Source organism: Eretmochelys imbricata, chromosome 13 (genome assembly GCF_965152235.1).
Source record: "Eretmochelys imbricata isolate rEreImb1 chromosome 13, rEreImb1.hap1, whole genome shotgun sequence".
Classification (NCBI taxonomy): domain Eukaryota; kingdom Metazoa; phylum Chordata; order Testudines; family Cheloniidae; genus Eretmochelys; species Eretmochelys imbricata.
In genome coordinates this window covers 2,057,552-2,074,799 of record NC_135584.1, presented here as the reverse complement: position 1 = coordinate 2,074,799, position 17,248 = coordinate 2,057,552, and the positions used below count along the sequence as shown (strand labels likewise).

At 45.4% G+C, this 17,248-nt stretch overlaps 1 protein-coding gene across 4 annotated transcripts; it reads left to right on the top strand.

Annotated features, from left to right (window-relative positions):
- The first annotated feature begins 1,350 nt into the window (after positions 1-1,350).
- MAPRE1 (microtubule associated protein RP/EB family member 1) lies at positions 1,351-14,185 on the top strand. Of its 4 annotated transcripts, none has more exons than XM_077831969.1 (7): positions 1,351-1,464; positions 2,520-2,643; positions 7,103-7,248; positions 8,791-8,998; positions 9,592-9,710; positions 10,323-10,475; positions 10,863-14,185. In XM_077831969.1, the coding sequence occupies exons 2-7, from the start codon at positions 2,523-2,525 to the stop codon at positions 10,917-10,919; spliced, it is 804 nt and encodes a 267-aa protein (XP_077688095.1). In that variant the 5' UTR covers positions 1,351-1,464; positions 2,520-2,522; the 3' UTR covers positions 10,920-14,185. The 4 variants fall into 4 exon arrangements, with proteins under 4 accessions (XP_077688095.1, XP_077688098.1, XP_077688097.1 ...); XM_077831972.1 differs by having other exon boundaries at positions 1,442-1,460; XM_077831971.1 differs by lacking the exon at positions 1,351-1,464 and adding an exon at positions 1,846-2,022.
- Positions 14,186-17,248: the final 3,063 nt, after the last annotated feature.

The window sequence follows — 17,248 nt, the reverse complement described above, 5'->3', positions numbered from 1 at the left end:
TCCCTATGCAGCACCAGAGACAACAGGCCAAACAAACAGGGAAACTGGAGGCTGCTGGGACCTAGAGGGATCTCTGTGCAGGATGGTCGGGGTTTGCTGGGGGGGCAGCTTGCCTGGGGCAGAGGAGGGGCTGGGGGGGAGGAGGAGGGGTTGGGGGCGGAGAGGCTGGAGGGAGGGGCTGTGAGTCAGGGAGGAAGCGATGAGGTAAGGGTGGGGGAGACTGGAAGGCAGAGGAGGGGCTGGGGGGGGAGGTGGGAAGTGATGAGCTGTGGACTGGAGGGCAGAGGAGGGGTGGGGGGGCCAGTGAGCTGGGGGGAGGGGCCGTGAGCGGGGGGGGGGAAGCGATGAGCTGCTGGGGGGGAGGGGCTGTGAGCCGGGGGGGGAAAGCGATGAGCTAAGGGTTGGGGGGGGGCAGTGAGCCGGGGGGGAGGGGCTGTGAGCCGTGTGGGGGAAGCGATGAGCTAAGGGCGGGGAGGGGCTGGAGGGGAGGGGCAGTGAGCCGGGGGGGAGGGGGTGTGAGCTGTGTGGGGGAAGCGAAGGGCGGGGAGGGGCTCGGGGGATGGGCAGTGAGCCGGGGGGGAGGGGCTGTGAGCCGTGTGGGGGGAAGCGATGAGGTAAGGGCGGGGAGGGGCAGTGAGCCGGGGGGGTGGGGCTGTGAGCTGTGTGGGGGCAGCGAAGGGCGGGAGGGACTGGGGGGAGGGGCAGTGAGCCGGGGGGGAGGGGCAGCGAAGGGCGGGGAGGGGCTGGGGGGAGGGGCTGTGGGCTGTGTGGGGGAAGCGATGAGCTAAGGGCGGGTAGGGGCAGTGAGCGGGGGGGGAGGGGCTGTGAGCTGTGTGGGGGCAGCGAAGGGCGGGGAGGGACTGGGGGGAGGGGCAGTGAGCCGGGGGGGAGGGGCTGTGAGCTGTGTGGGGGCAGTGAAGGGCGGGGAGGGGCTGTGGGCTGTGTGGGGGCAGCGAAGGGCGGGGAGGGACTGGGGGGAGGGGCAGTGAGCCGGGGGGGAGGGGCTGTGAGCTGTGTGGGGGCAGCGAAGGGCGGGGAGGGACTGGGGGGAGGGGCAGTGAGCCGGGGGGGAGGGGCTGTGAGCCGTGTGGAGGAAGCGATGAGCGAAGGGCGGGGAGGGGCTGGGGGCGGATGACCCAGAAGGGGGCGGAGTCTGGCAAGGTAGCCCAATGACCGACCCCAGCAATCCTCCGCCCTCAACGGGGGAGGGGCTAGATAATATCACGTGACCCAAGGAGGGGGCCGTGCTGCGCCTTAGCAACGAGGCCTCGGCCCCGCCCCTTAGTAACTACTTCCCGCCTCGCCTCCCCCCCCCAACTCGAGGAAAGGTGACAAGCGACGCTCGCTGCAACGGACGCCGGGTAGTGACGCGAGCACGTACAGTGCGCGTGACGTGCTGCTCCCGGGCGGGCAGGCGGGCGGGGCCGGTTTGAACGCGGAGGAGACGGGGCAGAGCCGGGGCAGGTAACGGGGTTGCGGGGCCGGCCGGGGCCCGCGGGCCGGCCGGGGAGGGGCCTAGGGGGCGGGGCTGGCAGGCCGTGAGGCCCGGCGCGAGGCCTGGGGCTGGGGCGGGGCCGGCGGCCGGCTGAGGCGCCCCTCCGCCCCCGGGCCGCTGAGCCCTGACGGGCCGGCCTGGGGCAGCAGCGGCCCCCTCCCCGGGCGCGTGTCGCCGCCCAGCGGGCAGGGCCGGTAACGGCCGGGGCGGGGGCGGGGGCGGCGGCCGCGTGAAGCGCCCCGTCGGCGGGGGCCGCGATGGCCGGGCCCTGCGGGCGCCGGGGGCGGAGAGGGGCGGGGGGGTCTGTAGCTGTGCGCGTCCCGCGGGGGTGGGGGGCGGCGGCGGCGGCGGCGGGACGCTTCCAGCGGCGACCGCTCCCCACGGGAGTTAGGCGCGGGCAGGGACGATCCTCCTGCCCGGTCCGGCAGCCCTGCAGAGCGGGCGGGTCGCGCTCCTTCGGTCCCGTGTCGGTGTGAAAAAGAGACTCTGAGTGGCCCTGGCTTTTTGCTGAGGCGACTTCCCTGGAGGCTGGTACTGGGAAAGGAGAGGGTGGCTTCTGCTTATGGACGGGGGTGGCGAGCGGCTTCTCCGAGCAGCGGCGGAATGGTTTAGCCGCCTCAGCCCTGCCACCTGCACTCGGTACGGTCCACCAGGAAACCTGCCCCGCAGTGTAGTGGACTATCCTCTTCGGCAGTCTTCGGGGCCAGGGGCAAGAGGGCTGAACCAGCTCATCCGAGACGTCCGGGTGGAAGCCTGCTCGGGGAAGTCTGGGTGGCATCTGCTGATCTGTCTCCCACGTCTCTCACAAAATACTAAATCCATTCCTCTCCGCTTCCCATGACTTGGGGTATTTCCAGCAGCTAGTTCTGTTCCCTGGCCATGTTAGAATCTGCCCTCTGTAGCAACAGGAGGGTGTAAATCAGGGTGTACGTTACTGTTCTATCCAGTCAAGTCTGTAGCAGATCTTATTCTACCCATATACAACTTTAGTATGAAACTTTAATCTGTGGTTTCTATCTTTCAGAAAATGGCAGTTAATGTGTATTCTACTTCAGTGACCAGTGATAACTTGAGTCGACATGACATGATTGCCTGGATCAACGAGTCTTTGCAGTTGAACCTGACAAAGATTGAACATCTGTGCTCAGGTAAGAGGGCTGATGACAGGGCACGAATAGGGGTTTTAAGAGCATCCAGTAGTCTGTCACTGGATCTTGCTTGATTTGAGGCTTGCTAACCCTGGACCCCAAACTATCTTAGTTGTGAGTGCAAAGGATTGCTTCTATAGCTTTGTGGAAGCTGAAGACTTGTACGCTCCACTCTTACCTTAACATATAGCTTTGAACTTTCAGCTCATAGCCCTGATGTCAAACAAAATAGGCAAAAGCTGGAGACTGTAAAACATGGTTATGATACACCTTTACACTGCCACAACTACATGGTTAGTTAAAATTCTAGTATAGACAAATCCATAATCAGAGTTAATCTGTTGTCTTGCATTATAACTTGGCTGTGACACTGTCTCTGAAACCCTGCATTTAATGTGAAAGGTGTATTCCTCTTAGAAGATTATAGTTTAAGATATAGGACAAAAGTTCAGGGAAGGGAGAATGAAGTGAAATCATTGGTGTGGAGAGGAGAAGCTTCCTGGGAGAAACTAAGTTCTAAAGAAGGATTTGAAGTGGATTTCATCAACGGGAAGTAGACTTTCCAAGCATCTTTTCATGCCAACACGAAAAGAAAGACGGAAACTAGATAGTGGCCACTGTTTATAGCGGTGGTGGTGACCAACTTCTCTGAATAGCTGGTTACTAAAAAGATGAAAAGAAAAGTAAGGTGGCAGGCCTGGGAGGAGTTTAAGGATTGAACTGGGACAGCAGATGGGAAAAATATACTGGTAGAACTTTGAAGGTGAGGTCAAGGAGCTCTAATTTAATGGGGTAAGGAGGCAAAGCCCAACAAGGTGATTTGAGGTGATATAGTTGGAGTTGAGAGGATTTTGATATGGTGGTGTTTTGGATAGACTTGGAGGGGGAGAGAAGGGAAGTGTGTTAGGGTTATGGTCCTGAAGAGTCACATTTTAAAGGAGTTAGTTCTGGAAATTGAAACAAAAGGGTGTCTTTTGATGCTGATAAAAATGAAGTAACAGACCTCGAGACAGGATACGGGGAAGGAAAAAAGAGTTGAAGACTAAACCAAGGTTGTGAGCATGGGATACAGGAAAAGTAGTGGTAGATAAGGAAGGTGGAGAGGATCAGGAGAAAATAGTTCAGTTCTAGGAGGTGAGTATGAGACAGTGGCAGGACATCCAGTAGGTGGGAAACATGGAATTTCCTGATTGGACAAAGGAGGGGGAGAAGGAAAGGAGAGTGAGGTGCTATTAATAAGATGCTGCAGAAATGGTCAGCAAGGGTAGAAAGAACCAAAAGTACAGAGTTACAAGAATCAAAGAACTGAGCTGAGTTACCCAGTGTCCAAGGTTTTAAATCAGAATAAGAATAAAGACTTTTGGATTGCTGGTGTCTTTTATTTTGAACTCCATGAGAACCTTGCCCTGGGGAGTGAGAGAACCTACATCAGCTTCTGCAGAATCTTGATTAATTTTTAAAGGTCTTAGATCCTACCACTCACCATTGCAACAAAAAACTTTCAAATGCATACTTGCTCTTAACTGCGTAGTGTCACTTTCCAGTGTCTGAAAACAGACCTCTCCAGTGCTGCTGCTCATTTCTCTACAGCATGAAATAAGCAAGATGAAACAGCTTTGCTGCTGTTCAATGAAAACTGACTGGTCATGTCAACTTCCTGGGGAATGTCATGAGCAGCAGAGGCAGACACTGGAGTTATTCGCTGAATAGAAGAAAAAGATGCTGGAGGGTTCAGTTGCAGACGCTTCTTTCCTACCTTAATTTGCACCATCAGAAGGTTATGGAGAAGGGAGAAGAAGCTCTTTTCCAATAACAGGAGGAGACAGTGGGAGCCCCAAGCAGGAACAGCAGCCTGATTGAAACTCCTGCATTCTTCCCCTTCCTAACAGCTGCAGATGGCATGACTAGACCACACATTAGGACTAAAGGCAAAAGGGAACTTGGAATTCATAGAATCCTAATGTAGTGCCAATCTTTAAAAAAGGGAAGAAGGAGGATCCTGGGAACTAGAGGCCAGTCAGCCTCACCTCAGTCCCCAGAAAAATCATGGAGCAGGTCCTCAAAGAATCAATCCTGAAGCACTTACATGAGAGGAAAGTGATCAGGAACAGTCAGCATGGATTCACCAAGGGAAGGTCATGCCTGACTAATCTAATCGCCTTCTATGATGAGATTACTGGTTCTGTGGATAAAGGGAAAGCAGTGGATGTATTGTTTCTTGACTTTAGCAAAGCTTTTGACACAGTCTCCCACAGTATTCTTGTCAGCAAGTTAAAGAAGTATGGGCTGGATGGATGCACTATAAGGTGGGTAGAAAGTTGGCTAGATTGTCGGGCTCAACGGGTAGTGATCAATGGTTCCATGTCTAGTTGGCAGCCGGTGTCAAGTGGAGTGCCCCAGGGGTCGGTCCTGGGGCCGGTTTTGTTCAATATCTTCATAGATGATCTGGAGGATGGTGTTGATTGCACTCTCCGCAAATTTGCGGATGATACTAAACTGGGAGGAGTGGTAGATACGCTGGAGGGGAGGGATAGGATACAGAAGGACCTAGACAAATTGGAGGATTGGGCCAAAAGAAATCTGATGAGGTTCAATAAGGATAAGTGCAGGGTCCTGTACTTAGGACGGAAGAACCCAATGCACAGCTACAGACTAGGGACCAAATGGCTAGGCAGCAGTTCTACGGAGAAGGACCTAGGGGTGACAGTGGACGAGAAGCTGGATATGAGTCAGCAGTGTGCCCTTGTTGCCAAGAAGGCCAATGGCATTTTGGGATGTATAAGTAAGGGCATAGCGAGCAGATTGAGGGACGTGATTGTCCCCCTCTATTCGACATTGGTGAGGCCTCATCTGGAGTACTGTGTCCAGTTTTGGGCCCCACACTACAAGAAGGATGTGGATAAATTGGAGAGAGTCCAGCGAAGGGCAACAAAAATGATTAGGGGTCTGGAACACATGACTTATGAGGATAGGCTGAGGGAACTGGGATTGTTTAGTCTGCAGAAGAGAAGAATGAGGGGGGATTTGATAGCTGCTTTCAACTACCTGAGAGGTGGTTCCAGAGAGGATGGTTCTAGACTATTCTCAGTGGTAGATGAGGACGGGACAAGGAGTAATGGTCTCAAATTGCAGTGGGGGAGGTTTAGGTTGGATATTAGGAAAATCATTTTCACTAGGAGGGTGGTGAAACACTGGAATGCGTTACCTAGGGAGGTGGTGGAATCTCCTTCCTTGGAAGTTTTTAAGGTCAGGCTTGACAAAGCCCTGGCTGGGATGATTTAATTGGGGATTGGTCCTGCTTTGAGCAGGGGGTTGGACTAGATGACCTCCTGAGGTCCCTTCCAACCCTGATATTCTATGATTCTATGAATTCCATGTTCTTGGCAGTTAAACGGACTTCTTACAAATTTTCCACAAAAGTGTACCACCAGTCTTGGTATGACAGTTCAGGGTATTTGGCTTCTGTTGTCACCAGTGAATGTGGACATGGACTCCTTTGGCATATCAGGAAAAAAATAACCCCTCCAAGATAGGCACCTCCCATGTATGTAGCTAGTTCACCTTCCAAACCTATTACCAAATACATATTACCTCTGCAGCCAACCGGAAGGGCTGGCAACTTCTTTTTTGTTAATTAAAATCTTTGCAGAATCTAAGTTAATACTTGCTGGGGAAAGATTTCTATTTTTTTCTGGGTGAGTGGATTTCATCCCCCCCGCCCCCAACCCCCAAGTTATAAATTGTAGTTATGTGGGGACAGGAAGGGAATGAGAGGTCTTTGAGGTGGGTGGAATGAAGCACTGGCTTTTTTGTTACTTTTATTATGTCTGGATTTCTGTTAGGGAGTGAGGATTGATATGGCCTTTTAACTCCCAGGGCACCAAGAACTGTGGATAAGTGCTGTTTGTTTTATTTATTTATTCTAATTTCTAAAATAATCTCAAATTTATTCACTAGTTAGAGAACCAGGTTTTCTCGCCCAGCCGAATATGACTGGTTATCTACCCCACACAACCCCACTGAGTTAATTGTTGAAGTAATGTCATGGTGCAGATCCTAGTTACATGTCCAATGAGTATGCTCACTCAGTGAGTTATGGAGGCAGTGTAATAAGGGTTCAAATCATAACAGGGACCACCTTATAACCTTCATATTTCCCCTCTCTTGCAGTAAATAGTCTGCCCAGGAGTCTCTGATTCTGACTTACTTTGAATAAGATGTTGTAGCCATGTTGGTCCCAGGATATTAGAGAGTCAAGGTGGGTGAGGCAATGTCTTTTATTGGACCAACTTCTGTTGATGAAAGAGACAAGCTTCTGAGCTACACCTGAAGAAGAGTTCTGTGTAGCTTGAAAGCTTCTCTATTTCACCAAAAGAAGTTGGTCCAATAAAAGATATTACCTTGCCCAACTTCTCTTTGTATAAGATGGCTTATGGAAACATTCTGTTTTTATTGGCAGGTGCTGCCTACTGTCAGTTTTTGGACATGCTCTTCCCTGGTTCTGTAGCACTCAAGAAAGTGAAATTTCAAGCAAAGCTGGAACATGAATACATTCAAAACTTCAAGATTCTACAAGCAGGTTTTAAGCGAATGGGTGTTGACAAAGTAAGCTGGAATTGTAATTGGTACTCCTTGCACTTGGGTGCACACATTTTAGTTTCAAGTTATCAGTACTGCCAGCTGCACAGCTGTATGAACCCTATGGCTTAGACCTGGATTTCTGTTTACATCTGGGTGTCTGCCAGTCATCAGCTTAGATGACAGCACTTACCCTTCTGACTTCCCAAAATTGGAAATTGAGCTGCTAGGATTGGATTTCTGGCTCTTACAAACAGAATGAGTTTCACTACCTGAAACATACATGTTTGCTTACAGAATACTGTTACAAATCTTCTGAGGTACTGCAGTTGAGCTTCCTGCTCTGTTTGTGCCAGACGTGGCTACAACCAATTGGTGTGATGGTCCCAAGGACTGCAAGTTTTACTACTTCCCACAAATTCCAAGCTGCTGTAGAGTAGACCTGTGAAAGTGATGCTTCACAGTTTAAATAATCTTTGGTTTCAGAGTAGCAGCTGTGTTAGTCTATATCTATAAAAAGAAAAGGAGTACTTGTGGCACCTTAGAGACTAACACATTAATTAGAGCATAAGCTTTCATGAGCTACAGCTCACTTCATTGGATGCATACAGTGGAAAATATAGTGGGGAGATTTTATATATGCAGAGAACATGAAACAATGGGTGTTACCATACAGACACCCATTGTTTCATGTTCTCTGCGTATATAAAATCTCCCTGCTATATTTTCCACTGCATGCATCCGATGAAGTGTAGCTCATGAAAGCTTATGCTCTAATAAATTTTAGTCTCTAAGGTGCCACAAGTCCTCCTTTAAATAATCTTTGTGTTCATGGAAAGTGCAGTTTATTCATGTAACAGGTACTGCATAGCAATATCAGTACAAGGTTTCAATATTAACATTTCAATGTTCTCTTATTTTGAGGGAACCTCATCTAAGGGTGAATTGATAGGTGCACTGAACGGATATAGAGAATGGGCTAAGACTGCTATTTATTTTGTGCAGTTCTTGTTTAGTAAGAACTGGGCTGGACTGCTATGTCTCAGATCACTGAATAACCATCAGATGGCTAGCCTTGGTCATTGCCCATTTGGACTGACCTTCAAGTTTTTAATAATTCTCTATCTCCCTTCTCGCAGGGTGGCGTGCGCTGGGGGAGAGAGGAACCATCCCAAAACTGGGTGTTGAGGAGTGTGTGTGTGGGGGGGGGGGCCAACAGGTGAGACTTGGCATGAAGTTAAGATGTTAGAGTAGGGAGAGATGGACAGACTTTAGGATAGGAGGAGCAAATTTGACATTGGAACTCACTGCAGAAATTCTTACTGCCTAATGGTATAAGATGTGATAGTCGCCACTCAACTTTAAGGGTCCAATTATCTCTCCATTCCAACTAATGGAGAAAAATCTTTGACCACTCCTGCGTTTAAATACATAAGAGAAATCCTCCCTGGATTTAGACTTGAGATTGAATTTACACAATCCTGAGCGCAGTCTGTGACTTTGTAGAGCTTGCTCTTTACTCTCAGAATATTTCCCTTCTGTTTAACAAATTTATTTCTCCCTCCCCAGATAATCCCTGTGGACAAACTAGTGAAAGGAAAATTTCAGGACAATTTTGAATTTGTTCAATGGTTCAAAAAATTTTTTGACGCAAACTATGATGGGAAAGAGTATGACCCTGTTGCGGCTCGACAAGGCCAAGAAACAGCTCCAGCACCCACCCTTGTTGCTCCAGTACTGAACAAACCCAAGAAAGCTCTCAGTTCTGGCAGTGCAGGTAAAGGAAACATTGAAGATCTTCCGAAAGTCTTTCTAGTTGATAAGAGCTTCAATAACCTAAATAGCAAAACTGACTCATTGCTTAATTTCAGTGCATTAAATTGTGGTAGTTCATAGCTTTCCTCTATTTCACAAAGATTCCAGTCTCTCAAAACACAGAATCAAATCATGATACATATGCCTGAGATCACACTGTAGTGCTAAACTTCTTATTTCATGGAGGATAGGAAGCTCTTTTCCATGTGAGACACTTAATCTGTAGGTTTGGCATGGCAGGCATCTTCAGGTCAGATAGTGTGTAACCATTAGAATTGCTATACCTCTTATAGATGACAGTTTCCTGGGAGCCACAGAAATGAAGGCTGCAAGAACAGACGCTTCTTCCTTAAAGAAAATGGCGATGATTGGTACCAACACCCTTGCCAGGGAGAAGGGACACTTCACATGGGGAGCTTGGGGCATTTCTTGCTGCATTACACTGGCTTTCAAATTCTTCACTGTTCTATCTAAGCATGGATGGAAATAACTCCTGAGGGGACTTGGTTCTAAAAATGATTAGGCTAAGAATTAACACTGCATCTTGCCTTGTAGCTCCTCAAAGGCCCATTGTTACTCAGAGAACCACAGCAGCTCCTAAAACTGGCACTGGAATGGTTAAAAAGGCTCCCGTAGGAATAGTAGAGGATGAATCAGCAGAGCTGATCCAGCAGGTGAGTGTTAAACCTGTGGACTGTCAGGTTAAGTGAAAGTGCTCTAGATTAATCTGAATCTTTATTTAAGTTAAGAAATGACTGGGTCTTGGAAATATAGCAAACAATTCAAATGTTTGTGCAACATGGCATACAGACACACTAACTTAAATCTATTACATCCTGATACTTCATCGTACAGCACTGTTGCAGACATCTAGCAGCATTGCAGTTAAACTATGAATGGCTGCTGCTATGCTGCAGTAGTCAGTGTGAGATGTCATGGATCACACTGTTATAAACTAAACTGACCTCATGTAAATGGTAATTTAGCCTCTAAAAGAATAAGCTGGGCAGATGGTTGGGTTTTTACTTGCATGAAGTAGTGATCCCTTAACATTTGCAAAGAGGACCATCCCTCATGTGAATTGGATGTCTAGCACAGAAATAGAACATATATGAAGTAAACCGAGTCTCAGTAATAGACCAGTGCAGGTCTTGATTAGTCCCAAAGTGGTCTCATACATCACGAAAAGCTGCTTTTTTTGTGAACTGTGAGAATCTTGCTTTCTGAGTAAATGCTTTGCAGACTTCTCTCTGGTGGAGAAATGGTCATGTGTGACTCTTTGGCAGATCAATGTATTGAAACTTACTGTTGAAGATCTGGAGAAGGAGAGGGACTTCTACTTCGGCAAACTGAGAAATATCGAATTGATCTGCCAAGAGAACGAAGGGGAGAGTGATCCAGTGTTGCAGAGGATTGTGGAAATTCTTTATGCAACAGATGTAAGTCTGCCTTTACATAAACTACTAGTTGGCAAGCGAGTGAATTTTCTCTAACTAGAAGTCTTCCGTGAAGCCAGTGTCAAATCTTGCTTTCTTCTATGTGCTTTGGGGCAGGCATCTTTTGTACTAAAGCTCTAGATAGTATCCTTGTGGTTACGCAGGAGTTTCAGTTTGAATGGAAAAATACTTGAAATTCCGTGACAATTGGATCCAAGATTTGAGAGGGAAAATCTTTCTAGTATTGTGTCTGGTCTTTCATAAGTGAGTGTATACCTCCTTGACAGTATCCCAAGTAAAACTGTAGGGAAGGGTACGTGCAACCAGCTGGATCAGTGGGCCTCATTTGACATCTGCTTCCATTAATACATTCTTTCTTCCCCCCTTCAGGAAGGCTTTGTGATACCTGACGAAGGAGCACCACAAGAGGAACAAGAAGAGTATTAACAGTCCACATACTGTACCAGCAGAGCAGGAACATCAGAATTCTTTGCCCCAAATCATGTGCTTAACTGTAAAATACTCCACTTTATTATTCTTAGAGGACTCACTGGTTTCTTTTCGTAAGCAAAAAGTACCTCTTCTTAAAGTGCACTTTGCAGAAGTTTTACTCTTTTCCAATGGGTTTGAGTTAGGAGCTCTTTTTCACTTCATAGCAGAACAGTATTAACATCTAGTTGGTATATTTAGGGAACAAGAGGTTGAATATTTTGAAGCTTGCTGCGGAATTGTTTGGTTGCTGGTTAAACATTGGTTTGTGGAAAGTCTTTTCTTCTGTATCTTACTGAGGTGGAGTGTGTAGTAGAGAAACTAATGACTGACTCACTGAAAGATTGAGTTAATGTGAAATTGCGGCAGAGAACTTCTAATAAAAATGCCTTAAGAGTATTTAAAATATGCTTCCATATGCCAAATTATAAAGTGATGTGACAGGAGATTTTATGTGCTTCATAATGGGGTAAGAAAGTGTCTACGTTACACTGCTGTCTGGGAGGCTTTGTGTGGCAATGTGACTACTCAAAAGGGGCTAGTAAAATAAAACTTCATCCCTGTGTAAAGTCGCTTACTAAGTGGTTAGTTCTCAATGACAAAATAGGCTTTAATGTTGCCCATCATAAGATTGGGAGGGAGTATGAAGAGCTCAGACAAACGTACAAATTATCTTGAGTGCTAAATCTTTCTCTGACATTGTGACTAACAACTTTGCCAAACCCGTGAACTATATTTTCTGAGAAATAACATGTATCTAGTCGTATTGCCTAGGAGGTTTTTCAAAAGTTTCTCACTTCACTCTCTGGATCATTTTTCTACTTGTCCTGTCTCCCTCTATTTTTGTGGTGTCCTTTCTGGTATGTTTGTTTCTGTTTCCCATTCTCTCCCCCGTCCTAGAGTACTGGTTAAATCAATGGACCTAACAGAACCTGCCTTATGCAAGTGTCTGTTGTATTAAAGGGAGTGAGCGGGTTGAGGCTTTACCTATTTTGTGCCTGTTGGGAAGTCTTCCTCAGCTCTTGGTGTATCTTAATAGTGATACTTGCCAGTACAGTAACCTTCTGGGGACAAAAAATGTGTTAGCTAATAGAAAAGCTAATGTTGCTGCAGAAAATACAGTACCCAGACTAACTTTAATATTAATATTTAAGATACTTTATTCTTGAACTGTCCGTTCCTTTGCTATCAAGTTCCTCTCATTGCTGTTTGTGTTTGGCAAGATCCCACAGGACATATGATCCACCCACCCTGAGTCTGATCAGTCCTGATGTGCTTGTATGCATTTGTTTCTGGTCGTAGCTTGTCCTAAAATGTGTGTAGAAGGCGAGCATTTTATGGTAACTGTTGTGTAGTGCATGAATCTTTGTGAAGTTCAGAGGAAAACCCAATTTCAGTGAATGCCAAAAATAAAATAAAATGCAAGTAACTAGCCATTGTTTAAAATTGCAGTGGTGCTATTTCTCTTGTGGCCTTCTAGACTTTTGTTGCCCTAAAATTCCATTTTACTGAAAAACCATATTCCACCTGGATTTTTCTTGACAGGGTTTTTTCTACTTTAAGCCGTTTCTAAATAAAGTTCTGTATTTCAAGAGTGTCATGTCTGCTGGAGTCGTCATGTTCTGGGGATATGATTAGACTAAGCAAAGGATCCTGGTATTTTCAGTCTGAAGCTACACTACTTGCAACGTTGGCCTTCATCCTCAAATCATAGCTCCATTCCTTGCTCAAATTACTGCTGCATTGATTTATCTTGGGGCTCCCCTGTATCCTGTTGGGAGAGAACTTCTTTTGGTATTTTAGGCTTACAGTGAATACAAATCATAGTTTGACTGTGGGCTTCCCCTTCCTTGGGTGTAATGTAGTGGAGCAGTGTAACAGCAACATTTGGTCTGTTTCTCTGTATCTAACTCATGAAGTCTAATGCATTGCATTACTAGAACACCAAAGTTAAAAGAATACCATGTTTTTGACCTTAGGTTCAGTCACCGGCCTCTCTGAGCAAACATCTCTTTTAATTTAGTCATCTTGTTAAACTTGCCGTTAGTTTCAGTGAGCCAAGCCTTAATGTTAGACAAGTACTAACTAGCTTCTGCAGAAACAAATGCTAATGTGGCATGTCTTGCTTTTTAAATTCTGATAAATCCCCCAAAGTCCTGCCAGTATTCACGCTGGCAGACTTTTGGAATGGTCCATAGAGGTCTTATCCTAAGGAATAGTTACTGATGGCAACAAAACTAGTACTGCAGTGTGAAAGTGCATTGGTAAAATGGGGTTTTGATGCACATAAAATCTTCTCTACTATTACTTATTTGGTATGAGGTCAAAAACTTACTATCTTTCTTTTGATAACTGTGTAGATCACTGTTATCCCTTCTGCATACTCAAGGCAAAGTAGCAACATGTGGCTTGTGTGACCTGCCGTAGGAAATTACATTTGTAGGCTTTACACATTTTGTGAAGAGTCAGCTACGTGCTATGGATCATTGTGGTTTTACCTCTGTATCACAAGATCCTACCTGGTGAGGAGCAAGGATGGATCCATGTTTACCATGACACTAGATGAGTTGTGCTGTGATCAATTTGACCTCTGCTTCTGCCAAAAGCAAACAGATCTCTTAGGTTAAAGGGGAAGGAATAATTGGAATTGTGCTCCTTGACCACAAAATAGTCAAATGTCTAGTTGGTATCCAATGAGTCTACACAACTCAATGTGGAAACTTTCAGTCTTGCAAGTCAAAGTCCTATGAAATTCCAGATTGCTGCATCATTCCCTAATATACCAAGAAATGACAAGTCATAAATAGAATTTGGAAGTCCATAATACAGGTAACTTATTTACAAGTTTGTATCATAGACTTTTTTGGCAGTCTTTTATAATTTCGTTGCTGGAAAGAAAATAACCAGAATAAACTTAAAACTCAAGTGGCTACTCTGCTGACCTGGTACAGCATTGGCTGATAGATGTTAAGTGCTTTTCTGCTGGAATGACTATTTCAGAAAACAAACAAACAACCTTTCTTAGATTTAGTTTTATCAGTTATGTGAAACAAAATGGAACAACCAAAAGCTTATATCTATCTTTCTGTACCCAATGTGTCTTACAGGTGTGCACTCTGATTTTTTAACTTAATTGTTCAATCTTTTCAAAATTCCTGGTTTGCAATGACAATTCTTACTGTAACTGTTAAAAGGCTCCAAATAAAAGCCAAGAATTTACATCACTCATTTGTCTTAATATTTAATGTGACCACTGTTGCACTGACAAATGATATCCTGTTTTTGCTTTTGATGTTAGCACTCAATAACACATTTATAGAATTAGCTGAAGTTGAACTAGTACTTGGGGATCCTCTTAGGCTAGTGGTTTGAGCACCACTGGGAGCTAGGAACTAGTTCTGATCATAGGTTTCAGAGTAGCAGCCGTGTTAGTCTGTATTCGCAAAAAGAAAAGGAGGACTTGTGGCACCTTAGAGACTAACAAATTTATTTGAGCATAAACTTTCGTGAGCTGCAGCTCACTTCATCGGATGCATGGAGCTCACAAAAGCTTATGCTCAAATAACTTTGTTAGTCTCTAAGATGCCACAAGTCCTCCTTTAGTTCTGATCATAGCTCTCTTCCCCCTACTGTGCTTACTAAGATGTGGCTATATCTCAGAGGGTTTGAGGATTAGCTGGGAATTGTTTGTACAGTGCTCTGACTGGAACTACGCAAGTCTTAAGAACCCAGTGTAAAGAAAAATGGCACTATGCAATGCTCTATGGATTTCTGAGCTTAATAATGAAAATTCTGTAGCTATTCCCATCGTTAGTGTAAACAGCTCATCTACACTTGTGCAATTAAGAAAATAACTTGGCCCTTTGTGCAGGAACTCTTAAACTCGAGTCCAATTGCTTCTACAGCACTGAAGGCATAATGTGTAAATACTGAAGTCTTCTAATACTGTCCACGCATGGTTTGCAATACATCTACTCTGGCAAAATGGGGCTCTTCAACAGATGCCTGCCATGTGATTATAGTCTTGTGATACGGAGCAGAGGATGACAGCCGCCCACCTAGTCACTGTGAGAGAAACTCCTACTGCATTTTGGTTAAAAGAGGGTGCCATTCCCTTGTTTTTGGAAATTGCTTGACTTTCCAGAGCAGCTTCATTACACCTGTACAAAAGATGGCAGCAAACTGGTGTGGGTTCCAGAGCAGCATAGCTTAGGTGTGATGCTTTAAGCTTAGAATTGCCAGGTGTAAAATCATGGCTGAGTTTTTTTCCTTCTCCTTTGCTGCTTTTTCTTACAAGTTGGGTGGTATAATTGATTCAAAAATTATTCTCAGAGTTCCATCTTTGAAAGATAACTTAATTTTTCCCTTTGCAGATCATCTTTGGGTTTTGATGTATGAAGATTCGAAAACTTAAAAAAAAAATATTAAAATAAAAACCTGAGCTCTTATCCAGATAAATTATGTGTTGGTGGAGGATCCCTAACGGCCTGTGTGCATTCTTCTGCTTTTCTCCCTTCCCTGGTGATAGGACTCTTCTCAGGATTAGTGCAGTGTCTGTGTCTTGTTCCACCTGTGTTATGGTGGAAGAGCTTTATGAAAGAGGGTGATCTAGCAACACTTCTTGCTCATTAACAATTCCTGTAAAGTTGGGATGGGAGTTAGGATTGGTGCTTGCGGGCCCACGATTGGATTCTGCAGCCACTTGTTTTATTAGGTGGGGGTAGTTTCTGCCAGCTATAATGATCGAATAGAAGGTTTTCTGCTTCCTTTACTATGGTGGCGTATTCCTATGAAAAGCATTTGTGCTGTTATTAGATGGGTTCAGAGCACACTTTGTCCCCCTGACATTCTAGCTTTCTTTTTATGGGCTTCATTGCCTGATTCTCAATGGTGAACTTTGGTGATTTTCCTGCCCTGAGAGGGGGAAGCTTGATGTTAGTGGTCATCTGGTAATCCTACTGTTCTATTAGCTTGTTAGCGCCTTGGTCTCACAACTGGGCAGTTTTCCTTCCTAGTGTGTCTTGAAATCTTAGGATAAAACATTTTCACAGACCAGTCTGCTTTAGTGGTTCATTCATAAGAGTGGTCTGTGAAAATGTTTTATCCTAAGTTTTCAAGACACACAGTATGGCCAATGTTCCATGTTGCCTAGTATCCTGTCTTCTGACAGTGGCTGGTGCCAGATGCTTCACGGGTTAATGAACAGAACATGGACATTCAATCAAGTGATCCATCCCCTGTCACCCAGTCCCAGCTTCTGGCAAACAGAGGCTAAGGACACCATCCCTGCCCAGCCCGGCTAATAGCCATTGATGGACCTATCCTCCTTGAATTTCAGTTCTTTTTTGAACCCTGTTATAGTCTTGGCCTTCACAGTATCTTCTGGCAAAGCGTTCCACAGGTTGACTGTGTGGTATGTGAAGAAATACTTCCTTTTGTTTGTTTTAAACATGCTGCCTATTAATTTCACTTCGTGACCCCTAGTTCTTGTGTTATGAGAGTGAGTAAGTAACACTTATTTACTTTCTACACACCAGTCATGATTTTATTAGACCTCAGTCATATCCCCCCCTTAGTCATTTCTTTTCCAAGCTGAAAAGTACCAGTCTTATTAATCTCCCCTCATACGGAAGCTGTTCCATACCCCTAATAATTTTTGTTGCCCTTTACTGAACCTTTTCCAATTCCAATACATCTGCACGCAGTATTCAAGAGGTGGGCATACCATGGATTTATATAGAGGTAATATGAGCTTTTCTGTCTTATTATCTATTCCTTTCTTAACGATGCCCAACTTTCCGTTTGATTTTTTGACTGCCGCTCCACACTGAGTGGATGTTTTTAGAGAACGATCCACAATGACTTCAAGATCTTTCTTGAGTGGTAACAGCTAATTTAGATCCCATCATTTTATATGTATAGTTGAGATTGTTTTCCAACGTATGTTCTCTGCACATATCAACATTGAATTTCATCTGCCGTTTTGTTGCCAAGTCACCCAGTTTTGTGAGATCCCTTTGTAACTCTTGGCAGTCAGCAACTACTCAAGATAGTAGTTTTGTATCCTCTGTAAACTTTGCCACCTTACTCTTTACCTCCATTCCCGTATCATTTATGAATGTTGAACAGTATATTCTCCAGATGGGATGGGTGAAGATCTTGGTATTTGTTGGTTGGAGCTGGAGAGTGGGATATGTGTGATATCCTAAATAGCAATACATACCAAAAATTGGAGACAGCCTGGGTAAAACCTATAGCTTTTATATTAGACAAGGGAATGGGAGGTT